General features: G+C 36.5%; 1 protein-coding gene across 6 annotated transcripts in view; it reads left to right on the top strand.

Moving 5' to 3' along the window:
• Positions 1-18,474, top strand: part of PPHLN1 (periphilin 1) — a 74,536-nt gene that overhangs the window by 4,421 nt on the left and 51,641 nt on the right. For 4 of the 6 annotated variants that reach the window (XM_049814333.1, XM_049814332.1, XM_049814337.1 and 1 more), the window contains exons 2-6: positions 1,262-1,309; positions 2,412-2,503; positions 3,586-3,642; positions 5,666-5,845; positions 6,766-6,827. In XM_049814333.1, the coding sequence (XP_049670290.1) occupies position 1,309; positions 2,412-2,503; positions 3,586-3,642; positions 5,666-5,845; positions 6,766-6,827 (392 nt within the window). In that variant the 5' untranslated portion in view covers positions 1,262-1,308. The remainder of the gene's footprint in view (positions 1-1,261; positions 1,310-2,411; positions 2,504-3,585; positions 3,643-5,665; positions 5,846-6,765; positions 6,828-18,474) is intronic. The other 2 variants (XM_049814336.1, XM_049814334.1) reach the window with 2 other exon arrangements.

Here is an 18,474-nt window from a genome sequence, read left to right on the forward strand (position 1 = left end):
ATATAACAGAGCGTGTACATGAATGTCAGTGCCTGTTGCCGGTGATTTGTGATGGGATGTTGGATGCGGCATGACTGACAGGGAGCAGCGTGGTATCTAAGCTTGCCCTTAGCTTCAGCCTGCAGTGCGTTGCTTTTTGAACCCTGTGTTCAGTTAACAGTTTCAGTAACTGCTGCAGGCAGCAGGGCGTGGACCCTACTGTTTTTGTCAACATGCAGAACCCCCCCCCCCCACTGGAAAACCTTATCTGAATCCAGCTTCTGGTATTTGCTCTTGGTCTAAAAAAACCCCAGTGAGGCTCGCCATCAGGTACCAAAGTCTGTGCGGATGTGCGGGGTGGGTGGGTGGGTGGGCTGTGGACGCGCAGGCGCCGTGGGAGGCTCGGGTGCTCTCCGGCCATCAGCGGGTACGGACGGAGGGAATGGTCCACCTTGGGGCAAGGGCTGGGTGTGGGGAACCAGCGGCAAAGTGTTTTGAGAAAGAGCGGGACAGCAGACGCTCTAGCACTTGCCCTTACCAAAATCAGGACCTACCAAACTCCCGTTGATTTAGTCAGCTTTTGATTTATAATCTGTGGCTACATCAGACTAGTCCTGTGTCTTGGTTATGGAACGTACTTAAGGTCAAGTCTGTCATAAAGTGGAACAGAGTTTTAAGAAGGTACTCTGGTTTGTTTGTACCAACGGTAGGGTCGAAATCTGAACATAAAGGCTTATTAACAGTTGAGGAAGGAGCTACTTCATCAGGATTTACTATCTATTTCCAAAGGAAAAACATTTGTTAAATCAAACTTTTCATTAACCTCTCATCACATGCAACTGAGTCTTATTTTTCTCTACTTAATGATATTGAAAGACACTGAAATAAATGTAAGTTAAGTGAATATATTTAATACTTTGCTGAGTGTTTTTAAGAAAGCAGGTAAAGTAGTTTCCAAAAGCTGTTGCTAACAAATGGAAGAAAAGCTGAGACAGTGAGTAAAAAGTGATAAAAGGGAAAGAAAACTCTGGAATTTATTAGGAAAGTGTTGTATCTGTAATAATTTGTCACAGGAAGTTTTTTGATATTGTGAATTCAGCTGAGTAGTTAATATTCTTTCTTAATCGAGTGTAGTGAATTCTATTAATTCAGACAAGTCTTGGGGATGGGCAGTCGAAAGACTTAGATTTTAAATGTCTGGTTTACTTAAAAGAAAAAATTTACTTATGAATATATATATAAATGCACTTTTTGCTGACTTCAGTTTCTTTTTTTTTGGTAGGTAATTGAATGGGTCTTCCAAAGCAGAGCTGCTGAAACTGACAGAAAAGTAAGTAAGAGAGTGTTTGTTGTTTTTCACAAAAATATGTACCTGACTTAGTGCTACCTCTGTTTACAGTTAGTATACCCTTTAGTCTTATTGTTTCTTAACATCTGTAATAATTAACATTTTTATATAGTCTTGTAAGTCTATTTCCAGTTAAAAGTTTCTATTTTGTGGAAGTAGATGTTATGTATTTCTCCTTCTGAATATGTCCTGCTGTTTCTTTTTTTTATTATTTTTCCTAGCTAGAACTACCATTGTGAAGAGAAACTTTGAAAAATAAAATTCTAGAAATTTCTTACCTATTTTCAATGAAGTATAATATATAATTTTTCACCTTTATAACCATCAGAACCCCTCAAGTTTGTGTTGTCTAACATAGCATGACTAGAATCTCTTATGGTGATAGTTTACTTCCACCTGTATTTAGTTAGTAATTTTGACTTTGAAAGTCGCCTTTCTTTGGAAGGAGGAATTTTTTGTGTTCTGCTGACTACCAGTTTAAACCAGGAAAAATCTGCACGTGAAGAATGCATTTCATTCATGTATTCAAAACATGGAGCTTTGTACTAACTGAATGATGTGTTGCATTTTAACCTCTTTCCAGGTGGTTGAGATGATGAAAGAATTCAAAGTTATTATATATGATATAACAAAGTAGAAATTCTTCAATCTAATAAATAGGAGTTGAACTCTTTTTAAAAAAAAGTCCTCTATTTTTAGCAGAGCGATATCAAAATTGCTATAGGGTATGTGTGTATGAATTTATATGCACAGCTGGTATTTGCAATGTGCATATATATTTCAATAGAGCTGTTTATAGTATCCTTAAGTCCTGTAATTATATTGCTAATACTGCACTAATTTCCATTTGTTCAGTTGTTCTTGCACTTACTGTGAGTTATTTTTGCTTTAAGTTCATTAATTACTTTCTATAACTAGATAGACTTACTTTTGAAAGGGCTAATTAAAAAAAGTGTATGTAGACGGCTTGTGCATAATACATTATGGTGGGAGAAGTCCAGGAACTTTTTTTTCTATGCTTGTTATCCTTTCGTCTATTCATAATGAGTCTGGTTTTGGCTAATTGGATTTTCATTGTCTTTAGTGGCATATCGAAGAGATGAAATGTGGTCTGAAGGGCGATATGACTATGAAAGAATTCCAAGAGAACGTCTCCCTCCAAGGATTCATCCTGATGTAAGTGTATAGTATGTCTCCTTAGCGTTATACTGTTATACCTTTATATCATGACTTGTTCCATAAGGGCTGGATTTATGTACGTATTTATGTTCCTAGTATACCCCAAGTTCCATTCTTTTCTCATTCATTTAAGCCAATAGTCTAGCAAGTGCATCTGCACAGAGATAATAGGATGCCTACAAAATTAAATCTTGTAATTTTTTTTCAAAACTATTGAAAGTGTTTAAGAATATTTGTATTTTGATAAATTGATTTTTTTTTTGTGTGTAATTCTTTGTGTAATTCAACACAGGATTTTTAATAACGTCTGGAGAACCAAGGGCGCATACCGTGTTGTATTTTTTCCCAGACTTTTTTTTTAATGTTAATACATCTTTGAAGTGATTTGAGGTGGTAAAATGACTATTTTCTTTATTGTTCTTGTCACCGATGCAGTTTTTTACTATGATGCTTAAAGTATAGAAGGAAATGTTTGTAACAAATGTTGAAAATACATCTTTGCTAAATTGTGTTTTGGAGTCTTGTAAGGGAAATGCTTATCAAGAAAAGTTTCGATGGAAATCTACTTTGTAAGCATGGAGACTTCTACTGTATGCTATGCTTGTAAAAGCAAATGCAGAAGCTATGCTTACTCTGCTGTAGAATAACTTTAGAATGCTTTTGGAAAAATCTCTGTGCCAAAGAGTTGAGTAATTTTTTTGTTTTTCCTCCTCGGTCCGAAGTCTCTAAAGAAGAAAGAAAACAGGTTGTAGCTTTGTCTTTTTGAGCTATTATACCTTAAATACAACTTTAAGAATACTTTTTGCTATTTCTATTTACATGCTGTGCAATGTACATTTGGCAAAATAAAATTTCAGGTGCCTGTGCCTGTTATCTGGCTTTTCTTTTAATTCTTTTAAATGTTGGAATAATAGCATAGCTGATTTAGCATACTTTCTGGGTTCCCTCTATCATATTTTCAGCTTATTGTTTTGGAAGTGTACCAGTGCTGGTAACTTGTTACCAAGTTATGTAGTCTTCTCTATTGCATAGTGTTTTAGTGTTTGGTTGCTCTGTGACGTTTTTAACTCTCTTTACAGGCAACAACAAAATTTCTGCATTTTCAGCAAACTGGAAATCAGATAAGTTTGCACAGGGTATTTAGCTGCTTCTGCAAAATATTTAAGAGCAATAGGACGTGAGGAAAGGCAGAATGTATTTTCAAGATTTTTTTTTTTTTTTTTTAATCAATGCTTGACTTGACTAACGCATTAATTTAATTTAACCATTGCAACAGTGACAATCCTAAATTCTTTTAGTCTTTCAAGCTGACCAGGGAACATATGCATTATGAAAATTTACTTTACAATTTAAAAGATGTGATGCCCTTATTTTGATGCAAGAATTAACTAGATACATAGACAAACCAAGATCTGGTGTCTCTCTGCCTTGCTGAAAGATGGTTATGAAGCTTCTTGTACAGCTCTGGTGATTCAAGATAGTTGGCAGGCAGTTTCTGTCCTTGTACGCCTGTGCCATTGTATCTATGTCCACATGTAGAGGTCTGACTTAATTTTGACTAGACACGTAACGTGGAATTAATTTAATCAATCTATGAACACTCAGCATTTGCTGATAGGTTAGTATGTTGGAACTGAAACATGCCAATGATACAGAATGAAGTATCTCTTGTTTGAGAGAGCAAAAGGCTTGTCCTAATCTAAAGGGTGCTAATTATATATCAAGTATAGAGCATAGTGAAAACACATGCTTTCAGATCCTGGTAAACAACATAAAGTTGCAAGCACTTGGCACAGTTAACCCTAAGTGGGGACACCTTGAGCTTTCATGTAACTATCCTTCTGTATGTCAATATAGTTATGCGATAGGGACTTCTGGGTGAGGCTGAAGCATGGAGCAGTTTTATTTTAGCTTCAGAGCACATCTTCTTTGTAAGACAGCAAACTAAAAAAAAATATACAGGTCAAGGATGTTCAATGAGGTAAGGGTAGATCAAGCATTGTGGCCGTGTATGGATGTGTATGTAGTCTCTACTTTGCATCAGTATGGCTGTAGGCTGGCTTTGGATTGCCCTCTAGTGAATTTGTTGGGTGGTCTCTGAAATCAGAACTAACTTTTTTTGCATGACAATATTTAGCAGTTTGTGAATTTAGTGTTGGTTTTTTTTTGGTTTTTTTTTTTTTACAAAAAATGCGTTAAATTCTGACTTCTACTGCTGTTAGAAAAACTAATTTGAGTATCTTTCCCTGCCTCCAACCTGCACATGCTAACTCAAGTCTCTGCATTTATAGCCTGTGTTTTTAAGGCCCATAGAAAACATATCTTGCTAAAGGAAGAAGACTTAAAATACGAGGTCTTGCATTCATGTTTTTGTTTGCTTTTTATTTGCAGTTGGCTGATATAATACTTAGTTCTAGAAAATTGAATTTGTATCCTTTGCAACTGTGCAATTTGTGCTTAATAAACAAAGGATTTCTGTAATTGGTAAATGGTGCATGACATTTTATTTGAAGGGAATACAATAAATTAATTTTGCATTCTATTAAAAAGCTATCCAAAACTTGCATTATAAGAAAAACCAAGTGTTAAAACTCTGTCACTTGAATACTCAGATCACCTACTCTGTTGTATTGAGGAGATGCTTATCTGTTCAGATTATGAAGCAAGGACTGTCTTCACTGTAATCTCCATAGTGTGGAGGATGTTATGGACATTAAGAAAATTGACAGTATTTTCAAATGGGCTCTATGTTTTACAGGCATTACAGGAGTAACTTTCTTTATTGCGTTCCTAAGTTAACATAAAAGTCTCTGAGAAACACATGTGGCTAATGCATAAAAAAAGAAAGTAGCTGATGCTTAGAAGGTAGCTAATGCTTTAAACTTTCAAAAGAAACTTAAACCATGTTGAAAATTATCCCTCTAATTAATCTTGTAATGCCTAAGGATTGCATCTGAATGGTGTCCATTTAGATTTAGTAAGTTATTCCACCATCAGACTGGCATGATTTTTAATGTTTGTTGCTCCCCTGTGCTATTTCAGCTTTTAAGATTATTATAGTCCCATACTTAGAAATAACTTGTTGTTTTTATTTTTGTGTATTTACTATAGGTTTCCAGCTGTTAAAAGCAATATGATTTTGTTTGTGTTGTCTTTTAGGATGATTACCATAGAGTAGTAAACATTGTGCCCAAGAAACCACCGCTGCTTGAAAGACCTGGGGATGGGAATTATAGTAGGTATGATGATTACAGTCACACTGAGTACAGAGACTATGAAGAGGGTCGCAGTTTTGCCCATGAACGAAGAAGTGGCCCTCTACACCGAGGTGTACGTAAGGTGATTCTACTCGCATGTTTATGATGTTTACTTGCTCATTAACGCTTAAATACTGAACAGCTAAAATATTATTTCAGAGAGAGCATTGATGTTACTGCTGTTCTCATAAATTGAAAAAGAATGAGTAGAAAAAACATCCAGGTTTTGATACTTGGTGCTTTTTTGCTGTCACTGTGCTTCTAAGACTCTTGTGATTATATGGTAGTACCCGTTTGCTGCTTCTTACGGTTGCTAGCTACTCTATTGACTTAGAAAAGAGCTCTCGTCCAGCACTGTGGAAAGCTCAGAGTCTGAACTGCGAAAACAAAAGTGGCCAGAAGTCCTCTCGCTAATGCAGTGCAAAGTTATCTGAATGAATAGAAGAATAATTGCAAAATCATTGTATTTAACAAATCCTTGCACGTGCAACTTGTTGAATGTTGTCTACCTATCCTTCTAATTCGCGTAGTTGTTCACTTATTTAAATTCTGTCATGATGTTGAATGTTCCCCCCCCCCCCGAGTAGCTACACTGAAGTACAAAATTTATGGTCCCTTTGGAAAGTCATTGCTGTTGCCTCCTCCAACCCAGCTGTTTGAAATCCTGTAATTTCAAGCTATTGATGATAATTTACATTTCAATGAGGATTTTTTTTTTTTAAGCCAGGGCCTATGTATATAGTTCAGAAATTTATTTTAGTTTTTGTGTTTTGTACAGCATTGCAAAGTTGCTTTCTTTAGTATTGATAGAGGAAGAAAATAAGAGGAATGGGGTACAGTGAATAAACTGAGAGAAACCTTGCTGTGAATGATTAATACTTTCTTTTAGCTCATTAAATGCTTGGGTTTTGCAGTAAATAAGTACTATTTGGCAGCTAACTATACCTGACATCTGATGTTGAGATACACATCACACAATTGTTTTGCGTGTGTGTTTTGCAGGATGAATCAGGATACAGATGGCCAAGGGATGATCATCCGATAAGTCGGCAGCCTGAATACAGGTATTTTATAAGACTTTGCAGTAGTGCCATGCATAGGCTGGGACTACTTAGGGCATTTTTAGTTTGTTATGAAACCAGTTTGTGGAGCAGAGGAGTGAAGTGGCAGGGATGTGGGAAAGGACATCTGTTGGAAAAAAACACGATAGTGGAAAAGTGGTTTCTAGTTGTATTGTTTGAAATAAAAATTAAATAAATGGTATGACGTGAAAGTCTCTATTTTAGTATTTGTTTAGTAAGGATAAGAGGTATAATGATAGCATCTTTAGGTTGTTAGCCTGGGACTGTTAAGTAATTTAGTGCAACTCCCTGATCAGTTCCACTTTTTATATAACTTCACAGAATTCTTTGGTCTAATACTTGCTTCTGTGACTGCAGTACCTTGGGGTGACAATACAGTGGAAAGATACCTGTGTCACTTTAAAGGTTGGTGGGGTGAATAAATGGGATTATGAAGTTCACCATGGCCTTGTTCTGACCTCCCTGTTTTCTCAGCTGGACCAATGAGTAGATATTTCCATCATGCATTATGTTAATTTCTGCAAGCACCTCTTGGTCCATACCTTGGGTTCCCATCTATGAAATGTAAGGAATAGTACTAAACAGTAGGGCTGGAACATACATATGCCTGCAATGATGTTTGATATGGGATTATTTGATATGATAATTAAAGTGCACAGGATAATGTTACACTCAAAATTAATGGACAAAGATGAAACTCGCCTTAAATATTCAGATAAGAATTAATTGTTAGTATAACTGAAATATTAACAGTCTAATCTGAGAATGTAATCTCATGCTGTACTTTTATACGCTACATCCTGTGTCTCCACTTCTTGGGGTGTCTGCTATTATTTCAGGCCTGTATTTCTATATACTGCATCAGGGTGTTAGTCATAAATACCTCATTCTACATAGAATAACTCCTTACTGCTATCTATATAAAACTATGGTTGTACTATACAAAAATCAACAACAGTAAACCAATTTAGCTATAGACACCTGGTCAGTTAGAAAAATTGCTGTTAAACCTGCACCAAGTTAAAAAACAAGACTTCAGGCAGGTCGGGAAAAGCTCAGACAGAGCAAGCCTGACAAGCTTTTTCAAAGCCTCAGTCTTGAGGCCTTGCAAACACAATATGAAGCTGCTAGAAGTGATGGCAATACAGTGCTACACAGTTGCAGGGAGATATCTGTTCCTTTGAATGTGATGATTTAGATGTAGCGTAAGTAGGTTATTACATAACTTCACCATAAAAAAATCCTTCATATACCATAAGGGTTTGTGTGCATTAGACTTCTCTCAAAATTGTGTTCTTGGGGCTAGAAGCAACAGTAGAGGGTTTTGAAAACTAGTAAAAGAATCAGAGTTGTTCAAAGCTGAAAAAAAAAAAAAAAAAAGACTGAGAAAACTGAGTTAGTGCCAGGCCGTGTATTTTACACAGAACAAGAGTGGCACCCAGTGGTCAAAAAGCTTGTCTTAAATGCATCCTGATTTCTTCCATTTAAAATGTGAGGATAAAATGTCAGCTCATTTTGTTGAAGGCTTTAAAAATGTGTTGTGTGATAGGTGATGGTCCCATCTGAGTTTTTATTATATATTTCAGAATATGTAACTGTTATACAACTGCATAACACTATGGAAGAATTTCATGAAGATACTTGGTTCAGATGAGGGTATAAGAATGTATTTGCAATTGAATGAAGCCCTACTGATTTATTATATAAATATGCATTAGCATGTCAGAAGTCTGACTGTACAGAAGAGCACAGGGATAGTAAATAACCTTGGATGTAAAATCCTGTGATCAGGCTGCTAAACACTCATAGTATTACAAGCTTTGTAATAATTATTATTTTTTGCACGCTGCTCACTACTGAGCTATGCAGTGGATCTCAGCAGAGGAAATGGAAGTACAGTACCTGGTATCTGTTGTCTCCTGTGGTGAAAACACTAATTACTTTCTATTTCAAAGACACTTGCAACTATAAAACATGAGATTAAAAAAGGATTAAATGTGAAAATGCTTTCACTTTGGATATGATGAAAGTTATTTTGGGTAAGTTCTTCTGGAGTACATATAAATTTTTCTTTTTTTTTTTTTTTTAAGTAGTAGAAGGAGATTTAAGATTGCTTTAACCAGGAGTACTTTTTAAAAAATTGCATGGAATATGGCTAAAACAGTACAAAGCTAGATTTGTGGAGCTAAAAACACTCAGGAGACTTATAAAGTTAATGGGTTTTCATAGTCAGTACAGTGACTATAAATTCTAAAAAGAATAGCTCTTTTATTGACATAAATAATCAGTTTTCTCGAGTATTTTAAAAAACTCATTCAGCAGCTAAAAATGTGCTGTAAGAAGTTGTCAATATTATGTTTATCATTTCCTTTTAAGCATTAATCATTCACATTTTCCTGCTTTCATTATGGCAACTTAAAAAGTAGTTTCTGATCTCCTACTCTTTCCATTTTTGTTCCCTATCTTTCTTCGGAGTGCTGAAAAACACTACTCAAGATTCTCCCAAAGTAAAAGAAGCTGCTTATCTGGAATATCGAAAATCCTTAAATGATGCAGAATTTGGGGGGGGGGCAAAACTTTCCTATGTTGAAGAAATCAGCTGTTAAGTTTTTTGGAGTGTGGGGGTTTTAGTGTCTTTTGGGGGGTTTTTTGGTTTTGGGGTTTTTTTTTTGCTACTGCTGTGGTTTCTTTTGTGATTGATTTATTTATTTATTTTTAAGCAGCTTGCCTTTTCCTGAAGAATAGGAAGTGCATGCAGTTGCATAGCTGTGGCTTGAGCTGTGATGCGTCCGCTGACCACCAGTAATTCTCCATGAGTGACGAGAGGATTGTTGAGGTTCTACCGCGTGGCTTAGCTGCCTTTTTTTCTTGCCTTCTTCTTATGGAGTTATGCTCCAGTTTCCAAGCAGCTGTCAGTTGCCAATAGGCTACTATTGAGCAGAGTGTTACTGATCCTTCTGCTCTTTCCTGGACCGTTCAGTTCTTGAGAGTTGCTAGCCCTGTTTTATACTATGCTCAGTGAACAGCTTTCGTCCTGACCATGACTCCTTTAGGGTAGCATCATTTTTTTATATGTAAAAAATAAGGTAATTCAGAGGATGTGCTGGGCATAGATTTCAAAATGAGTTCCCAGCCCTTTTTCTCCTATTCTGACCTAAGGGATTCTTGCTGGATTTCTGAACTGCAGGAACTGATGTGGATTGTGTAACCTTGCAGTCATAGTTTGGTTTGAAGTGCCTCTTCGTTCAAGCCTAGTCGGCATGTATAAAGAATTGTACATCAAAGCAGAATATGTTAGTTTGGAGAACAGAGAATTTTCTGCGCCCATGATGACGGTCTTAATGTCTTGGTCGCTGATGCTATGAGAATTTTGAAACTTGGAAATTATGAGAGGAATAGAGATCAAATAACATATGACTTCTCTGTACCTTTATCTTTTACTGATGTTGATCACTTCTGGGGCTGTGTAACTACTTGTCTTTAGTGATATATCAAACTCATTTATTCAAAACACATTATTTTATGCATGTCAGTTTTTTGAAAAGTTGCAGGGAACTATGCTGTTATATGTTGAAGAACTCAAATTTTACAGTACTTCTGTATGGGCCCTCATAGCAATGGATTTTGCATACAAGTTCATTTTTATAAAGTCAGATGAACTTTTCAGTGAGAACTGCTTTAGAAGATTGTTAGCTGCTGTTCGCTTTAGTCATACCAAATTTTAATCCTTTTGAGTGCACAGAGCATTACTTCATTCTTTTTTTTCTAGCCAAACTGAGTTCATAAGATGTGAAATATGCAAAACTTGGCAACTTAAGATGGGTAAGACTCATCTTCAAAGAGAAATTACAAAATGACGCACTTGTAAATCCCGGCTATACATGCATTAAATTTGATCCTTGAAATTATCTGAGGTCCAGATTTTTGTAAAATAAGGATTGCCATATTTGTAGACAAAGTACTCTGCATTAGTAGTAATGTTGGTTCATATAATGTAGACTCCTGGGTAGTGGCTCATGTAGGACATTTTTGAATATCTCCTCTAAAGTTGTTGAAATGAGTAAGTTTTCCTTTATTAATGAAGGAAACTTGCTGCTACTACGTGTGTTCTTTTGTTTATTGGTGGTTGTTGGTGGTTTTTTTTCATGTCCTGTGTGAAATTAGGAAGTCTTAGTCCAGTCTTAATACCTATGTATTTGTGTATATAAAACACATCTGGTTATCTGTGGTGGGCACAGGAAATATTTTGTAATAAATAGAATAATAAAAAAGTAATTTTGATGCTAGAAATGAAAGAAAACTGTCTGGCAAAATGTTGAAACTGCATTTTAAACAAGTAGTGATCTGTGAACAACTAAGATTAATTAGTCAGTTCTTTTATTTTGTTTTGGAAATCCTTTAAATCAATGGCACGCCTGTCCTCTGAAAACTTTATGTGGCTTTCTGAACATTAAAGTTACCTCTTTAGGGTAACTATTTTTGTAGATGCATAAACCTTCACAGTGAGATTGTGTTTACTGAAGACCATGGAGACAATTGGTAGCAAAGTGGGGGATAGAAGCCCAGCAATTGTGGCTTTGTGATCTCTGCTTGAACTACTCTTCCATTTGGTGATTCACCCCATGCAGGTGCAGTATGTGATGACAGGATGTTCTAGAGGAGTGGTCTGAAGATTGTACATTAAGAAGAAAATTGTTCTTTGGCAAGAATGGTTATTTTAAACAAAACCATTGATGAGAGAGTCTCCAGGTAGAAGTTAAGGGTCACTGACTCTTCTCTCAATAAAGCAGGACTTAATATTGAGGGTTCAGATGTGTCATAGGCCAAGGCAGTTATCTTTACATTATCCCTGTGCAATCACCTTGGAATTACAGGGGGTAGCTTGTTTCTTCTTCCATCCCCGCCACCCTGCCCCGTATGTATTCTCTAATGAATGAAACAGTGAACCTGTTTAAATATTTCATACTCATTTAAAACAGCGTTTTATATTGTGGGAGGTCTTTAGGCTTTCGATTTAAACTTTCTTGTAATGTAAACTGATCTTTGTCTTGCTTATAGAAGAGAAACTTGGCCAAAGGGATTTATGAGACGGTGTTAAAAATGTACGTAAGTCTGCTGTTCTGTTGCAATATTTGACAGGTCTTAAGGGACACCGTACAAGAACCTCACTCTTCATTAAAAAATATGTGTGGAGGAAAATAAATATGGCAATCACCCAAAGAAAATGGTCTTGTTTTTCAGAGAGATTGATAAGCAGAGTTCTAATCATATTCATTAGCGCATGTTTTTTTTTTTCTTTTAATAAATAAATAAATAAAATCTCTGCCAGAACATCGAACCTCTGAGGTATTCACATGAACTACTAGAGCAACTTGTTTATTCATATACGAAATTACAGTTTCCTTATAATAGGTCATTGTGGTAGATTCGTTATACCTGTCTACAACTCCAGGCAAGGACTTGTCTGTGAAATCTTTAGTTCAGAAGACCCATTGTATTAGGCTGCTAGCTAAATTAGTTTACCTTGGCTTATGGTATTTGGGGGGGGTGGAGGGGGGAGTTAGAACTTTTTGGAACAAGATAATAGGTAATAGATAAGTTAACTTAAAAGTAGATTCTGGTTTACACTAAACATTTAATGACTTCATATTACACTTCAAGTCTCATGCAGCAGTCTTACTGATTCAGTAGTTGCAACGTTTTCTTTGAGGGCTGTCTTCTGCTCCACTGCTTCTTTAGCTCTTCTGTGCTTGGGACAACCAATTTGTTTGCAAACTGAGATTTATGTTTTATAATTTGATTTTCATTACTTGGCCAAAATTATATATGTCTAATTGTATTACTAATGCTTTGGGTTCCTTTGGACCACAGGATTTTATTTTGAATGGATATTAAGAACTGGAATCTTTTCATGCAGATATCACTTAGCGTTTTAAAACTGCCTCTACTGAAGGCTGTATATAACTAAGAACAGTTTGGGACTGTCCACTATTGCAGGTCAATGCAATCAGAAGTAAAAAAGTTTCAATTCAGATAAGTCTAGTTTTGTTGCTGTGATGAAACTCTTTCCTCCATTTAACTTAGAACCCAGAGACTTAAAACTATGTATGGGAACACTGGCTGTTTTCTTACGAAGACTATTATGTCAAACTGAGTTTCTGCTGCCACTTATGTTGGTCAGACCAGCTCTATTTATATCTAGATTATGCTCAAATGTCATTCAAAGCAAGACTGCTGTCACTCCGCTTCTGAAATGTTTGTCACTTGAGAGAATGGGGAGAAAAGGAGAGACTGGTGGACAGAGTTTCAATTGCAGAAATTTTTTTGCCCCCATCCTACAATGTAAAAATATGGGGATGAGGTAAAAATTTGTCTTGTTTTCAACTGGATTTTTTTGCATGTTTCAGCTAATTGTGGGATTATTCTGTAAGGTGAGTGTTGCTTTCACTGGCAGCTAGTTGTAGCTGTTGAATGATTGCTTTTAATTTTAAAATATTTTTATTTGCATAACTATTGACCGTGATCATTATGGAAGGCCCATTTTCTTTTATTTCTTTGCAGAATTTCTCATTCCCATTCTAAAAAACATGTTTGTTTTTGAAAATTGCTTCCTGATAATTTTATTCCTTATAGCGGATCTTGTGGCACTCTGATTTAATTACTTATGCAATTTCCATCTCTGGTTGAGGAGAAGGAGTTTAAACTTTAAAGTTATAATATATGCTGTATTGATAATTTAATTTCTTTTTCTCTTAACCATTTTTCCTGATGACCTTCTGAGGTCTGTGCCAGTATTCCTGCTATTCAGCCAGGACCCTGGAGCCTCCCACAGGAGTCTGAGCTGTGATATTTTTTTTTCCTTTTTTTTTTTTTTTTCCCTTCCTACCTGGTGGGAGACTCCTTTGGCTGTTTTTGGTAACAGATGGGTCTGGCTGTTCTATTTCATTTTTGAATGATGTCATGGAAGCTTTGTTTTTCTAATCAAAACATTTCATAGTTTCTCATATATGGGAGTTGTCAAATTAGCAGAACTTCCTACTACCTGGTTTTTTTTTTCCTGCTGAGCTTGTAAATATACAGCGTCATGCAGTAAAGCTTACCCTTCATATGAAATGTAGAACGCTTCTAAATCTTGGTTTTAACTCTGAGAGCTGTAAGAGAATACTCAGTAAGCTTATTTCTGAAAGGCATAATTTCAGATAGGTAATTTCAGATTCTGTGTGTATGGTATTTCTTATACTTTGATCCTTTGAAATATTTCAGTTACATTTAAATATGGTCTCTATGTTGTGACTCTAAAGGACTGACAAAGTATTCTTTGGGCTAAAGACAGGTTGTTATATTCTTCTCAAAGAACATTTTGGTATTCTTAAAAACCCAGCCTGAATTATTGTTGAATAAACAACAGCTAGGTAGTAAACTGGCTCTCATTTATTTGCAACAATTACAGTAAACACACCAAATTTGGTAACAAAAAACCTAGACGTTTTCATCACAGCAGTTCTCAGCTGCTATCATGTGTTTATTTAATTTGCTTTTGATCCAAAGCTATAGTATGTTTTAAGGATCTATGGCTTTTTGTGTGTATAACTGTTTCCCACTGCAGTTTTTGTAAGGTTGTAAATTGTCATATGGAATTAGTGTCATCAGTATATTTTTACAGTGGTCATTGCATGAGAACTGTTTACTACAGCTGTTAGTATGTTATGATATAGACGTGTCGTGGTTTAACCCCAGCTGGTAACTAAGCACCACACAGCTCTTGCTCACTCCCCCCCCACCTAGTGGGATGAGGGAGAGAATCAGGGATAAAAAGTAAAACGTGTGGGTTGAGATAAGAACAGTTTAATAGAACAGAAAGGAAGAAACTAATAATGATAATAATAATAATAAAAATGACAATAATAATGGAAGGATTGGAGTATACGAAACAAGTGATGGACGATGCAATTGCTCACCACTCACCGACCGATGCAGCCATCCCCCCAGGCCAACTCCCCCCAGTTTCTATACTGGGCATGACATCCCATGGTCTGGAATACCCCTCTGGCCAGTTGGGGTCAGCTGTCCTGGCTGTGTCCCCTCGCGAGTTCTTGTGCCCCTCCAGCCTTCTCGCTGGCTGGGCATCAGAAGCTGAAAAATCCTTGACTTTAGTGTAAACAACTTTCAGTTGTTTTCAGCAACAAGTGAAAACATCAGCGTGTTATCAACATTCTTCTCATACTGAATCCAAAACCTAATGCTGTACCAGCTACTAGAAAGAAAATTAATTCTACCCCAGCTGAAACCAGGACAAGATGTAAGGAAAAATTCAGTCGTGTGTGCAAACTCAGTTAAATTTTGTAATAACATGGATTTGTTGCTTAAAACTAAGTCACGTTTTGGGAAAAGGATTATTTTCTTCTTATCAATGATGTTTACACAATGCTAATAAACTGTAAGGAGTTTCTCTGTTTACAACATATGATAGGGCAACATGCCTAAAGATAAGATTATGTACCTCTACACTGTAAGATCTTGGCTAACACCTCACTTTAAAGAAGACTTTAAAAAGCAAGCTCATCTGGTCCAGTTTTATAGCTAGCATTATAATCGGCTGGTAGATGGTATCAAACTAGCAAGTTAATGCTGTATTGGAAAATAATGAAGCAAACTCCTGTGGGTAGTACTTGATTATTCTAAAAGGGTTTCCTAACAAACATGTTGAAAACCAGCTAGGTACTGAGAGACAGTAGGGAGGGAAAGAGAAGGGAGTCTAGTCTGTCTTTGAGTCCAGACAACTACTGTTAGGATGGGCATCTAAGTAAGTTGTCTCAACGCCTAGCCAGTGAATTGACTTAATTAATGCAGTCATGGCTTTCTCAGGATGGGGAGTATTGTCACAAAGGACTTGTACATGATTTCCCTTAGGAAGATAAATTCTTGATCTGTTAGGTTCCAGGGACTTGTTTGTTGTATTTTGTACATACTAAATATTTCAGGGAATTTAATTCCCATTGAGAGAGGGTGGGAATACTAGGATGGGCTTTGCTTAAATGTTGTTTCTTCACATGAATGCGAGTTGCTCCCCCACCTGAATTGATGAAATGAGATGCACTGTAAATTTCAGTAGAGGAGAGAAAAAAATTTGGTGTTACTGACAGTATAGGCATCCTTTTGTTGAGCATTTTGCTGCAAAGAGAAGATTTTTGATATGCCATTTCCACCTACTGCTGTGTTTGAGTGTGTTATCATCTACATCTGAGGAAAAGTTCATCAGTAAAGCAATTCCATGCTCTCAAGCCATTTGTATTATTTTTAAAAGGTGATGCTATTTTTGTATGCTAACAAATTATTCTTAATGTTAGTCTTGACATTTATTCATGATATACATTTGCATAACCATACAAGGTTCTTTCCCTAGTATATGAAGCTTCGTAGTATTAGTTTGCGAGTTAATAACAAATGCTTTTGTCTAAGTGGAACTGACTATTGATGCCATGAGACACGACAGTGTTGTGTCAGCCAGCTGTGGGAATGTCTTGCTCTTCTGAAATCTGACTTCTAACAGTCGCTTCGTGTTACATGAAGTCCTACCTTACCTAGTCTAGTATGCCTAATTATTTTTGGAAATTATGTTTGAGAGCATGTTTATGCAATTTGGAAGTAGAATGGAAAAGCTATTTTAATGTGTTGACTCATAGAACCATAGAATAGTTTAGGTTGGAAGGGACCTTTAAAGGTCCCCTAGTCCAACCCCCCTGCCATGAGCAGGGACATCTTCAACTCGATCAGGTTGCTCAGAGCCCGTCCAGCCTCACCTTGAATGTTTCCAGGGATGGGGCATCTACAGCCTCTCTGGGCAACCTGTGCCAGTGTTTCACCACCCTCATCATAAAAAATTTCTTCATCCTATCTAGTCTAAATCTGCCCTCTTTTAGTTTAAAAACCATTACCCCTCATCCTATTGCAACATGCGCTACTAAAAAGTCTGTCCCCATCTTTCTTTTAAGTCGCCTTTAAGTACTGAAAGGCCACAATAAGGTCTCCCTGGAGCCTTCTCTCCTCCAGGCTGAACAACCCCAACTCTCCCAGCCTGTCCTCACAGGAGAGGTGCTCCAGCCCTCTGATTGTCTTCGTGGCCCTCCTCTGGACCCGCTCCAACAAGTCCATGAAATTCCTGTGCTGAGGACCCCAGAGCTGAACGCAGGACTGCAGGTGGGGTCTCACCAGAGCAGAGTAGAGGGGCAAAACAATTCAGGTTTGATGAAGTACTAAACTCTGTGTGTGTTCTGCAATTTTTATCTTACTAGATGCATTTTTTGGAAGAATTTTGTACAAGGGTTATTTAAGTAAGGCAAAGGATTATGTTAACAGAGGAGGTTGAAGTGAAAAGCAATGAATTATCTTATTCAAAAACTCTCTTCAGCTACTGTTAATTTTTATACCCTACTAAAACTTGTCTCTGTTAAACAGTATTCTGTTTAAAAATTTATCTTTGAATCTACATTTATTACAGCCAGAATATTGTGTTTTCACAATAGATATGTACTTAGACATGCTTAGATATGTACTTCTATTATTTTTAGGAAAAAAATATGTATTCTTTGAGTCTTACTGATGCTTACTTTGACTACTCTAAAATTCTGTCAAGGGGCCTATTTTATTTATCATGGATAAATAAAAGTCATGAATGCAGTAAGGAGACTGATCTTTCTAAACTAAAAATCTGTTTCCACAGTAGTTTAAACCTATCTAAGCTGGTACCATTCCAGTCCTTCCCTCTCCCTGGTATTGCTGCAGGTGTTAGTACTCTTCAGTAAGCTGGTCCTGCATGCTAACCCACCGCAATCAGTTAAAGAATTATCTACCAGTTTGGTTGCCAGAGAGAAAATATCAATGCCAGGTTAGACATAGAGTGGGAATATGGTTTCAAGGAAGGTCGAAAAGATTAGGATTGTAGCAGCACCACTTTGAATCAGTATGACTTGTCATCGAGGTGCGCTCTAAAGTTAACTGTAAATCACTGAAATAACTGAAGGCATACAGTAGTTGCAAAAGGATTTTTAATAAGGAGCTTACCCAAGGAGCACGGCTTGTTAAGTATGTTCAAGTAAGTGCTATTTGTAATATAAAGGGCGGGTGGGGGGGTGGGGAGGGTGGGGAGACATTAATGTGTATTATAGTGATTGTAAACTGTAAGCAAAGTGAAAGGAAAAAAGCAAACTGGAAAAAAAAAGATAAAGCTACATGGCTGAATAATTTATAAGAGGAAACTTATGTCTTAACTTGGGGCTTTCTGACTTTGAACAAACTACATACTTGACAGGGAGGAATGAGATCAAATAAGGAAAAAACCCATTATGTACAACAAAATTTTTCTTCATATACATATGATATCTTTTATCTTCAAAAAATCCAAAAGCAGAGGTAGTTTGCTAACTTTTATTTAAAGTTGCTATGCAGAACTCTGTACCAATATTACTAAACTTCTGGGGCAAAAGCAAATGAAACCTATTTGACCCAGTTGCTTCAAATTTCAGTTTAATTTAAGAATAAAAACATAGCAATTTGTGGAGCATTTTTCTGATATAGAGAAAAATAGAGTGTTTTTCTGATTTATAGATCTCATTAAGGGATTTGGAAAGAG

This window comes from Accipiter gentilis, chromosome 11 (assembly GCF_929443795.1).
Source record: "Accipiter gentilis chromosome 11, bAccGen1.1, whole genome shotgun sequence".
Classification (NCBI taxonomy): Eukaryota; Metazoa; Chordata; class Aves; order Accipitriformes; family Accipitridae; genus Astur; species Astur gentilis.